This window comes from Erpetoichthys calabaricus, chromosome 3 (assembly GCF_900747795.2).
Source record: "Erpetoichthys calabaricus chromosome 3, fErpCal1.3, whole genome shotgun sequence".
NCBI lineage: Eukaryota > Metazoa > Chordata > Cladistia > Polypteriformes > Polypteridae > Erpetoichthys > Erpetoichthys calabaricus.
In genome coordinates this window covers 207,042,213-207,067,361 of record NC_041396.2, presented here as the reverse complement: position 1 = coordinate 207,067,361, position 25,149 = coordinate 207,042,213, and the positions used below count along the sequence as shown (strand labels likewise).

Here is a 25,149-nt window from a genome sequence, read left to right as displayed (position 1 = left end):
ACAATTAGTGCACACACAACCCCAGTACTTCCCCAAAGTCCAGGCCTTCCTTCACACTGCCTTCCTCAGGTCCGCGTCCGCCTCCTCTCCTTTCCTCTCCTCTCCTCCAAGACTCCGTCTTTCTCCACTCCTGACTTCAGCCATCAAATGGAGGGAGGCGGCCCCTTTATATCCACCAGGTGCCTCCCAATGAGTGACTGCCGGCACTCCCCGGTGTGGCGGAAGTACCGGCTGTGCACCCGGAAGCAGTCTGGGTGTCCCTGGTCTTCTTCCCTCCAGCACTTCCACCACGTGCTGAGGGCCAGGGCTCCCTAGGCATCTGGGCGCCTCCTGGCGGTGACCACGGGCCCCTACAGGGTTCAGCTTCCAAGCTCTGTTCCCGTGGTTCCCATACCATCCAGGGCGGCTGCCCTATCGTGGTCTGGAGGAGGAATAGTCCCTATTCCGGTCCTTCCGGGAGTCCCGGCTGGGTACCACCTCCAGCCACTTGCCACACCACCTAAATAATCAGATTGCGATTCAGACCTCAGAATATATATATAAATAAATAAAATAAATAAACAAAGAAGCATGCATCACTCACTTAACTAACTTTTAAACATTTAAAATAAACTGAGTTTTTGGTGAGAAATTGTCAGGTTGAGGGGTTTGAAAGAGACAAAAGTGACAACATATGAGTGACTCCTGATGGAAGGAAAGTATGGACATAATGAGTTGTTTTAATGATAATACTTGAGTAAGTGTGGTCTTTGATGACACTGTCTTGTCATTTCATGCATTTCCATGTCTACAATCCATTCTGCAATCCAAACAACTCCTAGTAGCTTATTTTTTTTTTTTGTGAGCAGATGGACTGTCAATGTAAACCATTATGAAAAAACTGTGGACTCTTTTACTGGCTTTCCAATGAAACTTGATCACCATTATAAGGGGAAGACTTAAATTGCTGCCCAAAGTCTATGGAGCCAAATATTAGAGTAATTGTACAAATTATATCTAAAATACAACAAGAATTATTCACAAGTGGACACATAATAGATAGTCCACCAGGAAAAATTAAAATAAATGTTTGTAAAAAAATTTACAAAGATTCTTGAAAACGCCAAAAACATTGTTATAGCATACACATGTTGCTCATCTTAGGACAGATTTTACCATAGAAAGGTCCAATAATGGTTAGGGTTCTTCATGGGCCCTAAACTCTATGCTGTGTCCTAATACAGGTTTCTGTAAGTGTTTAGTAAGAAGTCAAGCAAAATGACACATTTTATTGGCTAACTACAAAGATCACAAAATGCAAGCTTTTGAGGAAATTCAGGCCCCTTCTTCAGGCAAGATGTAATCTTGTAGTAAGTGTTTAAAACATGTTTTGTAAAAAGAAGTGCAAAGCTCTGCACCTGAGTTGAGCATTGACTCTGCTTGGCAGGCCTGTATTATACTCATTGGAGTACTAGTATGAAAGTGATTTCCGTTTGCTGTTGAATATCATAATTAATTGTCTATTGTCTAGATCAGGGGTTCCCAAACTTTTCAGCTCACGACCCCCAAAATAACCGTGCCAGTGACTCGTGACCCCTACTATCCTCGGAAGTGGTTAAAATATACAAATGTTGCGCGCAACGGTGCACATGTGCCAATAGGCCTATCCAAACATGAGCATGACAACACGAAAGAACACAATGGTCTAACAACCATAGAATTTTTTTTAATAGTAATTTACTCATTTGTTTAATTTCAACAAAATATCCTATCCAAACAAGAGCATGACAACAAAAAAGAACATAACGCTCTAACAACCATATAACTTTTTAAAAAATTGTTATTTACTCATTCGTTTAATTTCAACAAAACACCTCACCTAATGAGATGGGTGGGCACAATGCTTGGAGCACAGCAAGTCCATTCTTGGGTTAATTTTGGAGACCGCGACTCGGAGATCATCCTCCAAGTTCAGTCGTGACCTGTATTTATTTTTAATGTACGTGAGTGCCAAAAAAGTCTTTTCGCACAAGTAGGTAGTGCAAAACGGCATCAGTACATCCATAGCGGCCTTGGATAGTTGTGGGTATTCCCTCTCGACTGAAATCCAAAACTCATCCAGAGTCTTGGAATTAAACATTGTCTTCAAGGTTCGGTCGCATGACAGTTCAACCAATGTGTCCTCCATGTCCGATGTCAGATGATTTGCCCTCGTTACAGTGAATGGTGACCTTATCCAGTCATATTGTTCTGGAGCTGTTTCCTCTGGGAAATACCTGTTAAAGTGTTCCAGGAGGGCTTGAAGGTGGGATGTGATAGACTTCTTCACTATGTTAACACTCAGTTCGTTTTCCTCCATGAATTCATCCAGCTCAGAAAACATATCAATCCTTCCTATTTCAACTCGCTCAGTCCAGCGCTCAAGTTTTCTCTTGAATGCGTGGATTTTATCATTTAGCGAAATTATGTATGTGTTCTCACCTTGAAATGACATATTAAGTCCATTCAGTTTTTCAAATATGCAAGCCAAATATGCTAACCTTGTTAACCAGTCAGAATCAGTGAGGTGATCAGCGAGCTGGGACCCATGCTCCATCAGAAATAAGCGCACTTCGTCCCGCAGCTCAAACAGGCGGCAGAGCACATTCCCTCGCGAAAGCCACCTGACTTCTGTATGGAAAAGCAAGCACTCATGCTCTGATCCCAGTTCGTTACAGAGAGTGGCAAACAGTCTGATATTGAGTGGATGCGCTTTTATATTGTTGACCATTTTTATCGAAGTCTCAAGAACACGTTTAAGTTCTGGGTCAAGTGTTTTGCTCACAAGAGCTTCTCTGTGTATAATCTGCTGCAACTGACGCCATTGATGTGTCGTTAAACTGTCGTAATCACCTCAGGGGTCGCGATCGAATGGAAAGAAATTTGAAAGGCTGATGGCTTTTTAATTTGCATGTTTTTTTAAATGTAACTATTAACTACTAGTTTTTATCTTTTGTTAGTTATGGATAAAATGTTACTTCTAAAAAATTAAATTAATTAATTTCTAAAAAGTTTTAAAAAAGTATTTGATTTGTTGGAAATCATCTCGCGACCCCCCCCCCCCCCCCAATGTCTCACGACCCCCCAGAGGGTCGCGACCCCTACTTTGGGAACCACTGGTCTAGATCAGTGATTCTCAAACTGTAGGCCTAAGTTGTTTGATTTGCAAATGCTAAGAGCTGGAAGTGATAACCATGAGGGATATGAGGACCTCGTGAGAAGGCTAGAACAAACTACCCTTTAATCACCTTGCCTAATAGTGTCCCCTCGTTACTTTCTGTGGTGCCCTCATTTTTTGTTGGGGAAAGTGTTGGTAGGTAGGCTTTATCCCCTGATCTCAGGCGTGTAGCTCCTGATCTTTGGGAGCCCTGCCCTCAACTACCTGTTCAATGCACATATGCCTATAGCTCCAGGTCTTTTAGAGGTCAGCCCTGGTTTCTCCAGTTTAGCGGTCGGATAATAACCTCTGACAGTGTGAAAACTCCAAGGAGGAACAGCCCCCAGGTCAACAGGGAGCTGGGGCTAGGCCCCTGATAAGTGCTGAAGCTAGTGATGTCCCTGGTCTCAGCACAAAAGAGATTTGATGTGTTTAAAGCTCTATTTGGAGGACATTGGTTTTACTCCAGGAGGTACCCAAGGCAGATTGCCACTCCTTAAAATCTTTTTTATTATAATCCTGTTTTTCATTAAGTTGAATTTATTGGGAGGGGAAGGGGGTTGTAAGAAACGTTGTTTTGGCTGGGGGTGGCATGTGGTATTTGCAGAAAATAGCTGAGAAGCACCCTGCACTGAAACAGAAGCAACTCAAGCTGCAACAGAGTTATAGCACGTCTTTATTCCCTTTCCAGTAAAAAACGGACCTCTCACGAAGCACAATACTATTAAACACTATTAAAAAGAATGTTTTCTATATTTTTCTAAAAAAAAAAAATATTTTTAACTTAGTACATTACAATGTGTATCTTAAAGAGTGTTCATAAAGCAAGATTTCAACCTTTCTTCTCTTTTTTACAGTAAAAATAAAATGTATCTGAGCCAAACAGCGCTTCATTTTTATCAGATTGAGCAGGAGAAGAAGCTGCATAGCACACTCTGAAAATGAGGCTTGTTTTACTGTGTAAGAGTCTACATGTTTTGTCTCGAAAGGAATACAATGTTTGCATGGATGGTCTCATAAGACGGCCAGGTGTGGAAATAAAAAAAAAAGGTGGTTAAGTAGCTCTACAGGGATTGCTCTTTCCTTGATGCAATCGGGTGCGGGAGCAGCCCTCTCTTTACTTAATTATACCCCATTAAGCACAAACTAGCTGCCACCAGATAATAAGACCACGGTTTTCATCATGAACAATGGCCGTGAAGGCTCAAAGGCACAAGCCTGCTCCTGTAGAGTCAGTACAATTGTACCAATGGTGTATCACGCAATGGTTGCCGGGTAGTTATAAATGGAACATGATTGTCTTTTGAATATGAGCAAACAACTGCAACACGAAATCCATATTTTACTTTCCCACCGTGTTTTGCTGGATTGTTTTTGAAGCCAATAATATATTTTTTACCCTTAAGCAAATCATACGTGAAGGTGTTTTGTTTCTTATATTAGCCAGTGCGACAGCAAAGGACTCCATTTCACTGAGCCTAGAAATTGCCATTCAATGTCACGACAAGAGCGTCCGCCGGCAAACTTCTGGAGCCTTGTTCTTGATGGTGGTGGGGGGGTAAAAATCACGATCAGACTGGAACGGAGAATGTCACAAAGGCTACACTCTGTTTGTTTGCGTATAGAGCGTAGGTGCACACAAAGAATAATGCCAGCCGTCACTTTTCACAAAGGGCAAACTAAGCTCCCTCTGTAGCGTTCTTTTGTTTTACAACACAACGTTTCATCACTACATTACCCAAAATGTGGCTTCGCTAGTCGCACGGCAGCCAATGACGAATGCCCGCGTCAGAGTTGTCGCATCCTGATTGGAGCCTACCGAGTCTCCCTCGCGGTCAGTCTCTCCACCGCCAATAGTATCGTTTTTTATTTGCTTATCTAGCATGATTAGCCAATAATAGTGCCTCTGGAGCGCTTCGCGCCAATGGGCCGGAAACATCAATTTGCATAGTGGGCAAAGCCTTCAATGTAAGTGGACAGTTGGCTAGTCCATCTCGGTCAACTCTCCAATGACAAAATGAGGGGCGACCTCAGACGCTTGCATATCATTAACATGTTATTATTGGAGGTGTTTAGATATTGATCCTGTATTCTGTGTTAGTTAGAAACTCGCGCCTTGCTTGATCGAGGTTCAGCTAGCTTAGTTGTTATTTTCCTTTTATTCCAAAAAAATTTAAAAAATCCTCGCTACACCATGCCGAAAAGGAAGGTAAGGTTTTTTTTTTTTTTCTAAAACACCATTTCGGTCTTTTTAGTGGATTATTGGAAAAATGTTACTTTAAAAAATAATGTCGAAAATATTATAAATGTCCCTAGATTTTTCGCCAATAATTTTAAGGCAGTCGGTTTATTTGTCGGTGGGTTATGTTTTTCTCTTTACTATAATCTTGCCCTCCATGATGTTCGTAGTGAATGACTCGTTTCATCTGCGCGCTGTCATTTCTTTTTCCCTCTAACCGCGTTAGAGTGATTTCCAGTGTAGCCCACTGGTGTCTGCCAAGTGCACTTAAAATTATTTGTACACACATAACGACGCAGCAAGGAACTATTGAGTTCGCTGCCGCCACTTTTCCGCACCCTCGTCATGATAGGGTTTAATATGACTAATCTTAGACTCAATTTTTACTCAAAGATGAGAGGGGGGAAAGCCATATTTAAACCGACACCCTCCTCCATCGCTGTCCTCCTCCTTCCCTCGCTCTGGTTAAAGACCCGTATGTAACCAAGTCTGTTGTCAATCAATGGAAAAGGCGCCGATAGGCTGAAGAGGGGAGGGGTTGCGCAGTGCTCGGCACCAGGAGTGAACACCATCACCAGTTTTGCCGAAGTGGGCAACGGATCATTTAAGCGGTGCTAGATTAGAAATGAGTATTTTTCATCTTACATAGCTGCATATATTTACTGCATGTTAGATGTGACAGAAAAGTGGTGTAAAGTTCAGGTGCTGACAAAGCGACTAAATTCAGATGGTCGCGTGCTCCAGGGAGGCAGAGGAGCTCCATTTCGCAAAATACAATCCTGTAGAACGCGATGTTTCGGGAGGCAGTGATGGTGGTTTGCGTGAAATGTATTGGTTTTGTGCTATTTGGTACGAATCTGCAATGCGCTTTTAAGTTATTTGAATCTGCTACTGAAATTGATATTGATATTGCAAGTATTGCCAAAGGATATTCGATTTTATGCATTTAAATGCCCCTACATAACTGCTGCCGTTTAAAGTGCAGCACCTACGTGATGCAAAGTTAGAAGCGATATGAGCACATCGCTTCCCCGTTGTGTTTAATTTTGTTAGCGCGTCTCCTGGCATTTTTTATCAAGCGAATTTTTTCGTTTATTTTTGTGATTCGTGAACTTTCATCCATTTAAACGACTAGTAAAGGTTTCCCCGTGTTTCTTTCCATTGTCCGCAGCGGTCGCGTTACTCTTTATCTTTCGCCTACACGTTTGCAGCCTTAGGCAAAGATTTGAATAAAAGGCGGGTCATCGAGAGTAACCGCGTTTCCCGCCTAAATTGTGATTGACGTGGACAGAGAGGGGCGGGGTTTTACAAGTTCCGCACTAGAGATATGCTTCAAGGTTAACAGAAATGTCTGGAATCGATGAAAAGCAATGGCCGGCTCCCTTCAATACACGTCCTGATGTATGTAGATTACAAGATATAAATATCCCATTGGAGGAACTGCCAGCCTCCATTCCCAGAGGGAAATTTGAATTGCTGTTGCCATGAAATGCCTCCAGAACAAGGCCAGCAAGACTGGGGCTAAAAGTGATGGGATCTTTTGTTTAAAATTCTTCAAGAGAGTTCAGTGTTGGTATGGTGTGTGCAGCTTGTAGCAGCACGCGTGCAGCCTTGTGTGATGGGTTTCACTTTCCTCTAACCGTGTTAAAGTAGAGCAGTGGTCCTTGTATTGTCCACAGTGCCCAGTATGATTGATCTTGGACACCCTAATGTTGCACTTGATCTACGTGCTAAATCTCAGGCGTCCCGTTTGTCAGATGTGATTATCCTTTTCCAGTCCAGCAGATGTTTGCCTTGATGTTACTTGTTGAGATAAGGCCCTAATTTTTCCAGTTTCTATTAAAATCTTCCTGAAAGGTTTTTATACTGCATTGACTGATTAGCAGATGCCTTTGTGCATGATCAGGTATTGTGTAGTATTTGCCTTTCACACTGCTTCTATTGACAGTGTACTTAAGTAGGTTGTCTGCAACTGATAATAGTAACCTTAAAATGTCATTTTTCAGAGACATTCAAAATTCACTCCTTTATCTTTTAAATACATGGAGCAGGATTTGTTCAAGATGTTCAATCACACACTCAGAGTAGAGAATGTTTGTCAGATTTACTTCTATGACTAAGTTTGCTTGTCCCTGGTTTGGGTTTTGGCCTTTTTTTTTTAATATCCCCCCCCACACACACAAAAAATGCAATGTAATGGATGGGATTCTACACTTTTTTGGTAGAAACTAATTTTGCAAAAAAAAAAAAAAACAAATGTCACTGTTGAGTATGTGTTTGCATGCAGTGTCAATTTGTCCTTTCCACCAATTTTCCCCATAAACTAGACAAAAACAAATACTAGTTTTAAAACCAATTTGTGTTGCAAGCTTAAATCAAGCAACAGTTATTTTTACCTGTTGATTTATGTTGTTAGTAATATCCCAACATCCAGTATAAGTACTTTTCTATGTACTTGTTTAATAGTTGTAATCCAGGGAGGTTCATTCACACTGTGAAGAAGGGAAGGGAGTTGTAAAAGTTTTCCTTACACTTGAAAGTCTTGTGTCATAGTCATTGGGTCATACTATCTGGACAGACACAAATGTTTGTATTCGGATTACTACTTATCAACATTTGGTCAATTTGTAAAGGCTTTCATTGGTCCATGTGTGTATTCTTTGTGGTGTGATGGCCTTCTAGTACTGATCATTTGACATATATGCTCAGTTTCTTGAAGGCATAATCACAGTGAGTGTACAGCACAAGTCTATATTCAAGTTTTTTGCGAGGCATACTGTTTCTGCCCTATCATCTTACATTAGTGATTGAGTTGCATCATGCTTTTCCCACTGTCTGCTCAACTGTCTTTTCTGTCTATCTATTTTGACAGTTTTTGTTAATACAATCCTTTTTTTCTGAGTATAAAAATGCATACGTTTCACTTTATTTTCCAAAGCCTAGACATCTGAGGGCCTGCTGCAGATAACTAAGTTATGATAGTGCACTTAATTTTTTTCACTATCTTGTGGATCTTCCTTCTTGGGTCGTTGACCTTTTAACCTCAACCCTTTAAAGGTCATTCTTTTTTCACACTGTTTTCAACCTCCTTTCTGGAATTTTGTAGTTTTGCTTGATTATACTTAAGCAATTAAAAAGAATAATTCACATAATCATAAGTAAATGTAAAGCTCCAGCAGTATTTTTCAACCTTGGTGGTGAAATTACTTTTTAAGTACCTTTACAAACCCCAGAGTTAATAACTGTGTGTCCTAGAGAAGAGCTGTTAATTCAAATTGGATTGTCCATCTCAAAGTAGTTACTACAAATTATGTAAAAGAAACAAATAGAGATCCTAAAAAAGTTTAGGAAAACTAATAACTCTCTGACATTAAAACAAAATTTGATGATAAAGTAAGTAAAGCAAACTAATTGGGAATTTCTGTATGACCATGTTACATCTATAAACAATAAAAAAAATACGTTCAGTTAAACTGTGGAGTTATTTTAATGCAGGACTAAGTCCTCTAATTAAATTGGTTTGAACAAAGAATGAAAGATAGTACTCCTGTACAGAATCCATGAAACACTGATTTTAAAGTAATCTACCACACTATTATTATTCAGATGTCTACATCAGATACATATTTACACTATTTATTAAACTGGTTCTCATTACCAGTTAAAGTTCCACCAAAAACATGTCCTTCTTTGTCCCATCCACTTTTTTTAAAGACTTTTTCTTTCTTTTTTAATTGTTACTCATATTTTTCACATGCATACAGAGATTTATTGCTGGTAGCAATGGACGTGCATGTCCTGGGATGGAGATTGCAGTGATGAAATATTGATTATAGTCTGTACACTCTTGCTTAAAAGTCAGTTGTAAACACACTGCAGACCTCGTGTGAATATGATGAGAGGCAAATGAAAACATCTTTTTGTAGAGTGCCTAAGAATTGTTCTGCCCTAATAATATACAGCTATACTGATGCTGTCTGCCTGCTGTCATTTTGTTAGAGTGCTTGTATTCATCTACTTGGGAATAACTGGAGTATAGTTCTATACCTTTTGTTTTCCAGTTTAAAAATTTTATATATTGTGTGCAACTTTTGTACCTAATACATTTATCCAAGTAGACTAAAGAAAATCTATATGCATCTGTAAAATATTGTTTTGAATTCTGTAGTAAGAATTCTAATAACATAGTACATCAACTGCTCAGTTTATGAAATTCACGAAGACTGAGAGTTTCCCAGTTTATATAAAATGTAGACAATTTCTGCCTTGCACACATTATAGCCATGATAGGCTTCTATCTGAAGTGTATTAGCTTTCAAATGCACATTTTACAAGAGTTTAGGTATTGATAATCCAACAAGGGCCTGCTCCTCCAGGTGAAAGGAAAGCTCCACTGACCATTTAGCGTTTGAAAAGGAGAGTGTTTTATTGATGATACTAGTAGAGAAGTTTGACAAACAAGAAGACCAATCATTCTGTCAAACCTACATAACTGGCCAATAGCTAAACTGTTCAAATATCTCATCCATGTATATTATAAGAAAATAAGGCTATCAAACTAAAGAAATGTTCTAATATAAGATGAGCTTCTGAATAATCAAGAAATGTTATGTAGCGTCCAGTCTTGCATCCAGAGCACTGAATAAAGACTTTAATACTTTAAATACATATTTGTGTATTAAACTTTTTAGTGCACATTTTAATCTACACTATCTGAAATTTCACATTGGGAATCTGACAACCCCAATGAAAAAAAGGATTACACATCCATGCAAATTTTCATGACATGGATGAGAAGGTCAAGAAAGTGGTTGACATTTGTTGTCCACATGCATTTTAATACACTTGTAGTAATCCATCTGTTTAAATATTGCGTTGAACTGCACTCATACAGTTGTTTTTAATCTTTATGCATCGTTCAAGTTTTGTGTTGGTTTTGACATTTTTGTTTTTGATTTCTCTTCTTGTACCCATCTGGATGATTTTTATTTATTTATTTTTTTATCCTATTTCACCAAAAATGCTTATTGCACTACCATATATTGTGCTTTTTGATTATTCCCCAAGAAGACAGTGCTGTAGAGCTCCTTACACATGCAGACTCTTGCTAACCATTTAAATGCTTGTCATTTGGCCAGCATAAGATACTTAGTCTTCTTCGTTGTGTAATTGAAAGATCAAGTTTAAAGACAAATACTTCTCTCACTGTAGTCATTAGTAATAAAGAGGAAGTGGGAAAGTGGATTTTTGGCCGTGACACGGTCATTTTATGCAGAACATGCTGATGGAGGTGGGTAGTTGAATTAACTCAATATTATTGGGCTTTTTAAATGTTAGAAGAAATATTTTTGAAGAGAGATGATAGATGCTTAATAGCAGCCACCAGTAAACATTTAACCTGTCAGTTATATGAAACAAAGTGGTACAAGTATATAGCTGCCATGATGTCGGTTTAGCCACCTAGATCTCACACATTTCTTTTCAGATAGATAATCTTGAAAATAATTTTATACATTTGTAGTGTTCATTATAATACAGAAAGTGTGTATTTATACATTTTTATATACTTATTTTAGTTTATAGTTAAATTAAACCTGCTGGTCTTAATTCATTCTGTGTCATTTTTGTTAAATAATACAGAAGCACTATTAATATATATATATTTATTTTTTGTAGTCTCCAGAGGGTGCTGAAGGCAAAGAATCCACAAAAGTAGCAAAGGAGGTAAGTGGAAAGGGGAGAAATATTAATATTCAAAACTACATAATGCAGAACATACTTATATTATTTTGAATCTTTTAAAAGACCATATATCCCAGTGCCTTCAGCTAACTAGAGATAAAAATTGTTGGCCTCAGACTTGTTGTTTGTGCATCAAGGAAAAAGATAAACTATTTGAAGTTTCAACAATGTAGAATCATTTTAATACTGAAATTAGAATAGTCTTTGTATTCATTATGTTCCATAAAGCCCAACAAACCAATCCATTATACAAAGCGGTTTTATTGAGATATGATGACATGCAGAAACATTCCACTTAATCTAGAACTCCCTTTCCTTTTTTAGTGACCTGGTTTGTTTTCACGTTTATATAGGACAAATGCTGATAAACAGACATCTGTTATAAGGTACATTATTTGCTTTGACATAGCATGTCCATCTCACAGTGCTTAAGCAGATCAATTGGTAAAACAGTTTACAAAATATATTCAAGTACATATAGTTAACTTTGCTTTTCCAACAAGTGGCTCACCTTTAATCAAAGCGGGTAACTACATAATTTTTAAAACAATTTGCTTATTATTAAAATTAAGTTACTTGTTTTCATAATAAAATTGACATTTTATCATCAATAAATAATGCGATTCATGCGGTATTGACATTATCTTTACCAGTAATAACTTGTTATAATTAAAGTATTAGTTAAACCAAAGTTAAACTATTATACTTCACTTCATATGTCACAAAAGGGCCTCACACACTCATGTAAATTTCTTTGATTCTGTCCTTCACTATATTTTACTTGCCATACTTTGAGAAGTGTATATAGGGACAGGTTGAATTTTGTCCTAAACAAGACTTCACCATGTTCAAGAGAAAGTTGTTTCTGTGTTCTTGTAAGTACATTTAGGCGCTGCTGTGATGGAGGTGCTTTAGCACATTGTAAGGTATACACTTACACAGCATTTTTAGGAATCTGAATCTGGTGCCTGTAATGTTAAATGCACGCTGTAGCTGATGTTTTAGTTGGAGATAGTTTTGACATTTAAAATGTCTGTTTAATTAACGTTTATTTTATGTTTTTTTTTTTTTAATTTTCATTAAGTTCTTTTTTATATGGGGTGTACAATTTCCATCTACACTATATTTTAACCAAGATGAGGCAACCAGTACCCAGTTAAACAAGTTCTTTTTTTCATATTAGGAATGTAATTTCAGTAGTTGATTACTTAAGACCTTTCCACAGTAGCACTGCGCCTTGGGTTTTAAATCCTCATAGTATGAAAATGCTTGCCTGTATAGGTTGATCTGGGTAAAGCAATGATCATGTCATTTATTTATTTATCTATTTTAAGATTACATGGTTGGTCAAAGAAAAAAAGCTGAGAAGATGTTTTATTTTAGGGTATACTCATGTTTGATTAAAATGTGTCTTTCAGCTAACTTTTCAATAAATCAAACAAGTTACGACAGGCACATGCAAATATATTTCCAGTAGTTCTGCATCTCATCTTAATTCTTTATCAGGAGAATTCTGCATACATGATATGTAATGTATTTTAAAATGAAATGCATATTCAGGATAGTACTTGAGTTGAAAAAGGTTATTTGAAACCTGGTTTGGTGTGCTACTGTGAAAACATTATGATACAAAAATGAATTAAACTTTTAATGTAATTTTAAACCACAGATTGTATAAAAATAAACAAGTAAAATTATCTGAATTAAAAAGATGAAAAGTAATGCATCAATTCAGGTATAAGTTACAGCTGATCCAGGTGCAGATGCAGTTCCATAATGTTGAATTACTATTGGTGTACTCACAATGGTTTCTTTGCTAAGATGAGATAGAAGTTCTTCTTGTTTGGATGAAGCTGAACACCAAACAGATAGTCTAAAAGGTTTCATAATTTCTCTGCTTTCATAATTGTGCTTCGTGATAACACTTAGGAGAAATGTTACGACTCAATTAAAATCAGATTTCTCTTGCGCCTTTTTTGATCAAAATAACTTTTTTTTTTTTTTTTACGCATTAAAGAAGTATATTACCAGACTGATATTCAGCTGCACAAACTGCTTAATCAAAGTTAATTTTTAAAGTTCATAAAGGCTAAATTTTTTTAATCCTCATTAGGTTTTAGTTTCTGCATTCATTTTAAGATTGTAGTAGTTATATTTCTGATAGCTGGATAAAACAAACCACCAAAGCTTCAGAACCTGTTCTGTAAATGCTATCTAATTATAAAAAAAAAATTTGTATTGGAATGCACAGCACTGACTATTCTTTTGACATGTCACCAGTAATGTTATGTCCAGGATATATGCAGCATTCTTACACCTGGGTAGTACATGATCCACGGTGCCAGTTTTCCTCACGTTATGAATGCAATATATGGTTTTCTGTAAGATTACATTGTTTAGTTTGTCAGTCCATTTAAACATTATATCTTTTGAAGTTTACATATGTTGAAACTAGAGAAATATCTGTTGTTTGTGGATAGAGGCTTTAATATGGTTTAATATTGTTGCAGAGAACATTTACACATTGTTTTATTTGATATTCTGTAGGTATTGAAACTTTTTCGGGAGGTGAACCACTTCTTGAAATACATTTTTTTGTATACCACAAATGTTTGAAATCTTACTATTATTAGGAAGATCATTGCTTTAAGCTGAATTTGCTTTCATGTTCGTTAAATCATTACAGGACTTTCCTGTCTTTGTAGAGATAAATAATTATCTTGCTGAAAATGGCCATTATCAGATGGGTACTCTAATGCCACAAAGGGCAGAGTTTAATTGGAATTGATGGTTTTATATTCTGCAACATTAAAACTTTGCCCAACATTTTTAATGTATAAACATACTTTTCACCATTTCATTGCCCATATCAACCTCCTGTAGGAATGGATCTGTGGGTGCTTGTCTTTCCATCAGCATAAATAAGAAGGAACTGAAATGTATTCAATCAGGCAATTGCTTTTCAGTGTATGTGTTCCTTAATCCACATCACCTTGTGTTTCCTTCATACATGTGGAACTTAGATATTTGCCATACTCCAGCCAGAGCATTGTATGGCAAATTGCTGTCAAGTATCATTTTCTGACCCTACACAGCCTATTTCAACCTCTGCCTACGGCAATCTTTAACAGTGTGTGTCTTACCACAGCAACACCCAGGGAATGTCTGTGTAAGTGTGCTATGTATCAGACTGATTTTCTGTGTAGGAATGGTTTCTGTTGTCTGCCTGTATTTTTTTTTGTTTTGACTCTATTCAAATTTAACAATAATTACAAATATTCAAAGATACAGAACAAATTGTATTTTTTTTAAATAAATACTTAAAGATTCATTTGTGAATGATTGCTGACTACAGTTTATTTTACAAGCAAGTTACAAAACAAGAGCTTTTGGTAGGTATTTAATAATTTTAAATAAACAAGCCTATAATTGCTTAAGTTACTTCTGACATTTTAATTAAGTTCAACCCCATAAGCTCAGAAATTCACATACTTTTGTGACATAAGCACATTAAAGGAAACAGTGAAGGTCAGGTGGTAATCTCCCAGAGAAAATGATACAGTATAGAAAGAATAAGTGTTACATGGAGGAATGCAGTACACCCCACAGACACAGAATTGGTTTTGATAGTGTTGCCATTGGTAAGTAATCATGACCATCTGTTGGAATGCATATAAATAAGTACTCACAGTAATGTTCTTGGAAAATCCAACCATCAATCCATTCATTTTTACAACCAAATAATTTTAATTCGGCATCCATCTCAGCATCTTTAGGTGTAGGGCTTGGACAGCAGCACCTCATAGGGAACACAGTCACATAGAGTCGTGCTTACAGGGCCAATTTAAAGTCATACAGCAGTCTCAAAAGCCTGTTTTCTGAAATGTGAGTAGAAACCTACACACAGAGAGAATTCCGTGTCAACACTGACTGTGACCGGGAGCTGTGGGGTCACTGTGCCACCCAGTTGTCCTAATAAACTAGTTCATTAATGGCAGATGAATTCTTTGTTTTGTTTTTTTTTGTTGTTTTGATTTTCTTTTATTATGCACTGGACTTTTGGCAATATTTAACACAAATGTATGCAAACAACCATTTTTCCCTAAATAAGGTGAAAATTCAAATGAAACAAAAGTGATGCTTTTTTTGTGTACAGGGGGTCCTCGGGTTACGACACAGTTCCATTCCTACAACAGTGATGTAACCCGAATTTTGGTGTAAGTCGAAACACACCCTAGCCTAAGTCACTTACCTATCCTAACACATTTGAAATATCATAATCTAGAACATAAAAACACAACTAAGCCACAGATAAAGGAAAAGAACATAAATGTACGGTACTGTACACTGCACTGTAGTAACATAAAAAATGACAAATGAGTGGGGAAAAAAATTCCTTACCATTATTCCTTCTCATCTCTTTACAATGTCTAATTTCACTTCCATCATGATGGATTTCCTCTTCTTCGAAGCACTACCATCTGAAGACTCTGACTTTCGTTTAGGAGCCATGATAAGGGCCAAAAAGTCGCCAAACAAAGCAACACGCGGAACCAAACTAGTTCGCCAACTCCCTCACTCAAACGCCACATACTTCCGCCCTGCGCAACCAAACTACAGTAGTTCGCCCAAATAGTCTGTAAGTACGACGCTAAGGACGTAAGCCGAAACACTCGCGTCTCAATTTTTTTTTGTAAGTTTTTATATGGGAGTGAGCGTTATAAACCCAAAACGTCGTATGTTGAGACGTTGTAACCTGAGGACCCCCCTGTATTTTACTTACCATTTCAGCAACAAGTTTAATTTTTCAGGGAATGGGGAGAATTTGTCTGTGTTTTTTAACTCTTCTTTGGTTTTCCTTTCATGTTGCAAACATGTACTTGTTAGGTAAAGTTTCAGCTGTAAACCAACCAAGTGTTTGTTCTCGCCTTGTGCCCCTCTTGCTGGGATAGGCACTGACTTACTCTAGTACTGAACTATATAAGCAGGTTTTGAAAACCGATGGACTTTAACATCAAGAATTCTTTAGAACAGATTGTTCATTAAATACACCGGAGACCAACAAAGTTATTGCCTAAGTACTACTTGGTGTAAACACAGTTAATTACTACTGGAAGCTGAATAGATCTATAGAAGCTAGTGCTGCAATATACAGTACTTCTTGACCATTAAATGCAGCCATTGTTTTTTTGATCTGTTGAGTCTCAAAATAACAACTCCAACTAACAATAACTCCAAGGAAAACAAAGTAAAAATTAATATTTGTATGATTGCCCTGTCACTCTGGTCACATAGTTAGAAAAAAACATTATTGTGAAATTTAAATAAATAATAAAACTATACACATTATTGAGTATGCTTAAAGCAGTATGGTTTACAGTATACTTTAAAGTATAAATTCTTGATTTTTCATTACTGTACTAATTAGATTACTTACAAAAAACCTGAAAGATTTAAGGTTGTTATTTGTAAATCTCAATATATTGAAGTTGTATAAACCTTGAAACTAACAAAGTATTGTGAACATAAACAAGTAAGAATCCCACTTTTAGATTAGAATTTCAAACTGAAAAATTAAAGGATACTTGCCTTACCTGGTGTTTTTGTTTGTTTGTTTATTTTAGCATATAGATTAAATAATCAAACTTATACAAGTTACATAGATTAACTGTAATGATTTGATTTACAGCAGAAGCTAAATCAAATTCATATTCAGTGCAAGAAACCAGTTACAATTGATTTCTCCCAAAACCTAGAAAAACATGATAATGTTTACACTTTAGTCCACTGTTCTGTTAGCTAAGTATGGTTTGTGTTTTTTTTTTTCTTTCAACATTGTACAGTACATTACTGACATGCCATGTGTCAAGACAGTTAATTGTGGAATACAAAACCAGAATTTAGTTGTACCCATAATTCATTCTTATTCCAAAAAGCGATCAAAATAGATTTCGCATGAGCAGTTATCTTATTTCTCCTTAATCACAAGGAATCTGTAAACTATTTTTATTTGCTGATACAATATGTTATATATTTTGAAAGCTTGTCCTACTCTGGCATCAATGGGAATAAAGCCAGGAGCTTTATCATAGGATGTTCACATCTGCACTTGCTAACATTGGATGGAATTAGTTTTAATATGGCTATTTTTGTTAAAATATTCAAACTTGGGCAACAAATTTGAAATTTGAGTTTTTTTGTTTTTTTTTTGGTTATTTTTTGTTGTAAATGAGCACAAACCTTGAAACAGTTAGAAGCAATACTATTCCTTGGAAGGACAGGAGGGAATGTATAATTAATTATATCATTTAAACAAGAAACGTTTTTGCACGTTACTGAATTGAAGAACTGGAACTTTGGCTAACATTTGCTGCTAAATGCCAAAATGAGGTTTACTTATTTTACTTTACTTTATGAATGTTAAATATTTGTTCCTCTTTAATTTCTCTTCAGCCAACAAGAAAATCTGCAAGATTGTCTGCTGTAAGTGAGCACACTTTTTTGTTTACTAAAGTATTGCTGCTTATTGTTCAGAATATGATTGGGTTCATTGTTCTCATTGCTTATTTACATGTTAATACTTTGTTACTTTTAGTAACAAATGAGTGACTAAATGGAAGAACCAGCTTTATTGTGCTGTTAAGGTATTAAAAAGCATGTAAATACAGATTAATCAGTAAAAATCATTAATTAACCCTTTTAATATAATTTAAAAATGTTTGTAAGATGTACTTAACTATGTAATAAAAGGCTAACATTGCGTTAATTTGTGAAAAGTTAAAATATTTTGTTTGCAAGTTTTTATTTATTTTTTTTATCCTTTTAAATATTAGTGTTTTATGCCATGAAAAAAATACATTTACAACACCTTTTTTTGTCATACATAACTTATAGAAACCTGCTCAGCCGAAGCCAGAACCTAAAGTTAAGAAGCCGGCCATTAAGGTAAAAAGGAACCAATTTGCTGTGTAAACATTTGCTATAAATTGCTTTCACAGTATGTTACAGACCCTCTATTAAAGAATGCATATTGGGTTCACAGATGGGTCTTTGGAGACCATAACTATAATTTACTTTTTCCATTTAGTACGGATGCTCCGATCAGGTTTTTTTAAAGCCAATACTGATCACAGATTTCATGTTATATAATTGGTTTATTGTTGTTATTTTGTTTTTTTTATCTTTATCCCTTTTTACACTAATCTCTTGCATAACCAGACAAATTGAAGTTTTATGTCCTATATTACAGTGTATTTTTATAATTAACCTATAGATGACAGGTATTAAAAAATGAAGTTATTAACAAAAATTAAATTCTATAGGCTTATTGTTCAGTGACCATAAAATACTAAAATGATTTCCATAAAATACATACTTTAACTAATAAAATATGTACAAAAATACTTATCCATACATATGGCATGAAAGAAAACCTGTGCTGTATGACACAGCAACAAATAATAAACACAGTACAGATCTTTTTAAAAAAGTATTTTGTTAATAAGCAGCAATTTCAAGTTTGCCTTTCTTCTCTTTTACCAAGTGAAAGTGTAAGCTGCTGCATTTTAAAGAAGCATGCTGTCCAAACTCAAGCAGTGTCTATTTTAATTTAAAGGACAAAATAAAGGTCTGAATTCCATAAAGTAGCTTTTCTTGCCGTTTATCTAGTTGCACAGGACAACTTCTCCGATTTACTTTTTTTTTTTTTTTTTCTCAGTTTATTATGCCACTTTCTTTAATGTGAAGGCTAATATACCAATTGCCTCATGTTCACTCATAAAGCAAGCTTCCACTCATTGCTCTTTGTTTACGCTGCAGGGAGTTCTTGCAAAAGAAAAAGGAAAAGAAAAGACCTGTGCAAACTCAATTACTGTAATACATTGTGTAAAGGAGTACTACAACTAAATTACCATACAGCTTAGAAAAGCAGGGGCTGAAAACATTGCTTTTTTGACTGGCCTTTTTTAATGATCACCAAGCAAGTGTTTTTTTTTTTTTTTGTTTTGTTTTATAATGAAAATTGGCTAGTTGTGATCGGTGGCGGATCACTCGGAGCATCCCTACCATTTAATGAATTCACTTTTTAAGACCACAAGCCACTCATATTTTTGATTTACATTTCAGGGCATGTTGAATCAGAAAAGTTGGGTCTGTTCAGTAAACTTAACTTTTGCTTGGTTGTTTTACGAACTGCATATATTCTGTAATTCTGTAAGCTAATTTTTAATGTAAGTATATGCAAGCTACTAGATGACTCACTTGGGAAAGGTGTGGATAATTTTTCTTTTTGGGACATTTTTGCAGAACTGTCTAAGGGCAAAAATATAAAAAGTCTTATTTGAAAATGTTAAATATCTACTGTACTCAACAAACATAGATTATTTAGAAAGTAAGACTACAAATTGTACCATTTCCTGTTTAATGATACAGGTAAAACTAGTACTTTGGAGAACCATTTGGGGGATGCGTAATTTAATGTTTTATCTTCGTTGGTCACTTTTGAAATTAGGTTCTCAGCTGCTGCTCTACTTTGAAAAGGCAACATTGATTTAGAAATTTGTCCAAACTACAAGTGTGTGAAGGAGCAGATCTTTTTAGATTTCTTTTTTAATTTGTGAAATATTTTAGTTTTCTCTGATAAAGGATTAGATTCCTAAATCAAGAATTTGACATTTTTAGACCACACACACACCAGACAGCACAAAAAAACTGCATATATTTGGACTAAAAGTATTCAAGCACCCTTCTAAAGCTTTTGTTACAGTTCATAAGTATTCACCTTTTTTGAGTGGCATGATAGTACTGTGTTTAGTGCTAGTGCCACACAGTTAAGAGTCCTAAATTCAAATCTTGGCCTGGACACTGTCTGTGCATATTGCATCCTTTATAAATTTTCTCCAGGTACTTAATTTTTTGCCCACATCCCAAAGATCTTCATGTTGTGGTGAATGGCAACTGCATACTGTGATGGACTTGCATCCTATTTAGTTTGATGACTGCTGTTTGCCAGCATTGGCACTTGGCTCCTAAAAACCCAGAATTATAGTAGAGAGTTTTGTAGTTTAAGGGCAGTGCTTTGGTACCAACAAAGCTTTAAAAGAAGCACTGAATGATTGGGTTTATAATTAAGACAAGGACAATTTAAAAATTCTAGTCCTATGAAACCCAAAGAGGAGATTTTTTTAAGAAACAAAGTTATAGTTTCTTGTCATAATTGTGTATATTTAAGGTGTTGTGTTGAGCAGTTCTTTGTAATTTCCATCATGAAGAAAAAGGTAAGGGAATCAACTTTAGCAATAGAATCATTTAATTAGGAAGGAAAAATAGATGTTATCAATTAATCTTTGTGAAATGTCCCAATAGGAAATATTTTGACGCCTTTGCTATGATTAATTTATGTGAGTTTGCTAGTACTGGAGATGACAATCCGTATCGCATCATATGGTGTTTTGTATAGACTGCTTTTTTGCTTTTGTAGTATTTTAATTTGCACTTAATCATGGGCATTTGCTGTGCTGGGTGTTGATATAAAAGTAAAGATAGAGCTCCTCAGTTGTTTTTTTTTCTTTGTATTTTGAATTTCTTTTTCTCTTTGTTTTGATTCTTCCATCCAGAAGCAAGCAGGAGAAAAGGCTACAGCCAAAGGCAAGAAAGTAGGTAAAGGGAAAAAAGCCGAAAATCCAGATGAAGGCACTGCACCCGCAGAAAACGGGGAAACCAAGACTGAAGAGGTACCACCTGGCCTTCACCACTCCACTGCCTGAGTTTAGTTTTAGATTAGTCATGAACTTGTGTAGAGAACCCAATTTGTTGACTAAGTTTTTCCTGATTCTGTTGCATGTGTATAATGTTCTTTTTTTTTTCCCCCTTAATTCCTGTGAACTTGCAGATCCATATTTCTCGCTCCTCTGTTAGTGTGTCTACATCTAGAAGTACTCCTCCCAGCTTGTTATCCGTAAAAGGGCAAACTGAAACAGTGAAAGTTAAGGGTATGCTAGTGTCTTTGTGTGCAGTGGCTAGACCAAGCTTTTGTTTTGTTTGATTGCTTCTAAGTTGTTTTTGCAAGGAAGGAGAGTGAGATTTTGGTGTTTTTGTTTGTTTGTTTGTTTGTTTGTGTTTTTTTATCAGCCAACAAACGTGTGTAATTAAGGGACTGTTTGTTGCAAATGTTGTATTCAACAGGCAAAGCATGGCAATTTTAACAGGCTTTTTTACTCTTGTTTTTTGTTCTTTGTAAAGAACAAAAGAACTGGTGTGATTATTACCGTCTTTTTCCGAAATTAAGACATCCCCCGAAAATAAGCCCTATCGAGATTTTCGGAACTTTTTGTAATATAAGCCCTCCCCCGAAAATAAGCCCTAGTTAAAATAATGTGAAAAAAAGAATTCGTTAAAAAATGCTGTTGATTTATTAAGTATGTTTAGCTTCCCTAATACTCGTATTTCAGAGAAATGTTTGAAATAAAATATTCTGAGAAATTCATTGTTTACCTCTACAGTTCGTTTCAAATTAATTCTTGGAATTTATCTTAAAAATACAACATAAGGCAGCATGAATACATAAATATTGTGTCCGCTCTGCTCTGCTGTGTTGTACTGCGTCGCGCGTATCGCAGAGTATGGTCGAATGAGGTGGGGGAGGGGGTGGAGGGGGGCATGCATATGCGGAATGCATATTGTTCGTTAAGGCAGCAGTCTACATTGAGCGACAGTGCAGATACAGTGTTTGTTCATTTCAGTCTTGTAAGTCTGATTATTTCCTCTACGTAATTTTATTTTTTATAAAGTGAATAATTTTTAACCGCAGTTAAAATGAGTACAAAACGAAAGAGCTATTCCGTCGAGTACAAAAAGGGAATTGTGGAAGACTCCAGGGGTGTAAATCTTGATTTATGACGATGTTCCAGAAGAAGATGACATGACTGTAATTGAATCAATTTTAATTTCTGTATTCTGTGTAAAATAAATAAATATTAAATAAAAATATATAAATATACTTTTTATTTTTGTCCTCCCCCGAAAATAAGCCCTAGTGCGTATTTTGGACCAAAAAAGAAAGTAAGACAGTGTCTTATTTTCGGAAAAAGACGGTATTAGAAAAGAAACCCAATTACAAAGAACACCCTTCTTCCCACCATAATTTGCAAACACTAAAACCTGGCATTAAACATTGAGCAAAATTAAAATAAATTGTAAGCGCCAAAGTATGAGCATGCACACTTAACCAGTAGCAAGTGTCATAGCCACTTGTTATGACCAAATCAGACTACTTATATTTTATCATTGTGACCTGCCAGTCATAGGGTTAGATAATTATGTTTGCAAGAGGTGACAACCAATGAGCAACCAACCAGAAGTGTTCTGTATTATGCCTACAAACAGAAGTGTGGCTGCAAGAAAAGAAGACAGTGAGTGTTTTGGAATGATGGAACTTTGTAGCTAGCATAAATGTCAATTCATTTAGAAAAAGAAAAATGTTGGGCATAGATTACAGCAAAACTCAAAATACATGGTAGTGCTTGGTTCAGTTACTAGCCTAACTACAGAAGTTGGCTGTCGAAATGTGGTGATCTCCCGTTACTTTTCTGATATAGTAGGAAACTTGATTGTGTAATGAAAAGTTGTGGGGAACTATGTAGCCAGTCATCCCAGTGATTTGTCATTGTATAGTTTGACACCATTCAAGGTAACGAGATCCAGCAGCTGCAGTCATTATATTAGACATGCAGTCTGACTAGTTGCCTAGCAAAATCTGCTGGGCTTTGTTTTGCACAAAATCCTGAAATAAAGTTAGGGTTCTAAAGTGTGATTTAGGGTAATTTGAGCAGTATTTGCGGGGTAATAGAAAATTGTGCTTATAGAAGAATACGCAGCAGTTAGTTGGTAAGTGTTTGATTGCGAAAGTATTGGGGTAGTTGGAAAGCTGTGTTTTTAAGTTCAGATTGTGCAGGTATCCTGATCTTTGCTTAAACTGACATTAAGTATAGGTTTAGAGGAAGTGACATTAACCTAATGTGAATTTAAGATTAGGTTTGCTCAGATTTATTGTTCAGGATGTGCGATAGAGAAGGCAGTGTTTTCTTGTAAAAAGTATAGCTGTTGGAACACAAAAATGAACTATTCCAGGGAAAAATATATATTGGTGTCAGTTTTTGGTCGGCTTTTTGTTATGTCATTTTTAAAATTTAAGATCAAATGGAATCTTAAAAAAAAATGGAATACTTCTTTGAATGCTTCTGAACACCTCTTAAGAACCCCTCTTTTATTTTTCCCTAAGTATCTAGTAGATAGTTAGAAAGCAGCTTGGTTGACCTTGGTGTGTGTTGCAGTGGTGTAGCGTGGGCTTTGTTACCTCTGCCTTCTAGAGGTTGTTGGGTAACTGCTTTTTGCTTTTTGTTTTCTCTTTTTCCCCTCACCCTTTTTCTTTTTCTAGGCACAGAAAACTGAGTCTCCAAATGAGAAGAAAGAATGAGAGAAGCATCTGACATGAACTTTTAGTTGATTTTATGTACCTCTTGTACAATTGGACAGAAGAATATTTTTTATCAAGTATTTTGTAAATGCTAATTTTTTTAGATCTGTGGTAGTGGACTATGCCAGTATGTGTTCTGTTTCAATAGTCGCTTGTAGGAGGCATTTTACCATTGATTCCTGTTCGCAGCTGTGTGGGTGGGTTTGTTTTTTTTCCTCCTGAATATAAATTATGAGTGTGTTATCAGGTTAGTATTCATTGCTCTTAACTTCTGCTATGTTAATTTTAGAAGACATAGTGCTAGTAGTGACTTGTATATGTTTTTTACTTTTAATTTTTGAGGGTTTTTGCCAGTTTTTAAATAGCAATAATCAGTGGTGCTTTGTACTAAAAGTTTGTGGTTGGGTGGATGCAAATAGTTGTAATCACCCTTTGTTTGGGGAATTATTTTAATGGAAATATTTTAAAATAAAAAAAAAATTGTCCTGTTTGGTGTGTCAGTGTCTTCTGTGATAATTTTGTACAGAAATGCTCCACTTGTTCTAGAGGACCTGAGCCACCAAGGGAGTATAGTTTACCCTGTAATGGTAATTGCATTTGTTTAAGGATTGACAATAATAGTTTTAAAATAGAAATAAAAAACATGGTAACTTCACAATAAGCTTCTTCTAAATGTGGGGAAAAGGCACAATAAAAAGGTTTTTATTATTAATGTTGTTTTTTAAGACATGGACCTTCATATTCTAGGTGGTTTGAATGAAGAGCTTTGTAGGTGAGGAGCTGAGCTCTGATTTGTTGTCACTAGCTAAGTTTCCATCCAGTTTTTTGCGACGTTTTGTTATCGACAAACAGAATATACGTAAAAAAAATGTGCGAAATTTGCTGTCTCCAGCCTGTTTCCATCAAACTGGCTTTTTATCGATAAAATGGTGTGCGTGATGACGTAATCCCCCCCCCAAAACGAACTGTCGCATAACTTTTGTTGTATCACGAAAAAAATCTGCCCTTGAGCCGTTTCCATACATAATTTTGTGTATGTCGCAAATTATCTACCTTTTGTTTTCCACGTTACACCCCCTCCACTAAACAAAGAAACAAAGAAATGGAGAGATTATTCAGACAGTTTTTTGAAATTTGCCAGCTTACTGTTATTTCAGTTTCACAAATAATTGGAATTGTACATAATATCCGAAGACGACAGCAGAATGAAGCAGTTGCTTGTCTGATTGCCCTAGAGCTCGAAGAAAGTACCCCAGTGCGACGAAACCCACGGGTATGGGAGAGACGACGGAATAAGACCTTCTGGGAGGAGGTGGTGGAGAGACACTTAACAGAAAATCTCTGACTGCAACATTTTATAATGACACGGCCAACGTTTGAGATGTTGTGTGGATTCATCAGTCCTGATGTTGCGCCCATCACAGGTTGCCACCGACCACCGGTTCCAACCCAAAAGCGGATTGCCATCGCCCTTTACAAGCTGGCAACCTGCGCCGAGTATAGAGTAGTTGGAGAAACTTT

General features: G+C 36.2%; 1 protein-coding gene across 4 annotated transcripts; it reads left to right on the top strand.

Annotated features, from left to right (window-relative positions):
* Positions 1-5,217: 5,217 nt before the first annotated feature.
* On the top strand, positions 5,218-24,118 carry hmgn3 (high mobility group nucleosomal binding domain 3). Of its 4 annotated transcripts, none has more exons than XM_051925576.1 (7): positions 5,218-5,384; positions 11,091-11,138; positions 17,610-17,639; positions 18,051-18,101; positions 20,774-20,887; positions 21,046-21,145; positions 23,590-24,118. In XM_051925576.1, the coding sequence occupies exons 1-7, from the start codon at positions 5,370-5,372 to the stop codon at positions 23,601-23,603; spliced, it is 372 nt and encodes a 123-aa protein (XP_051781536.1). In that variant the 5' UTR covers positions 5,218-5,369; the 3' UTR covers positions 23,604-24,118. The 4 variants fall into 4 exon arrangements, with proteins under 4 accessions (XP_051781536.1, XP_028653553.1, XP_051781538.1 ...); XM_028797720.2 differs by having other exon boundaries at positions 20,771-20,887; XM_051925578.1 differs by lacking the exon at positions 21,046-21,145.
* Positions 24,119-25,149: the final 1,031 nt, after the last annotated feature.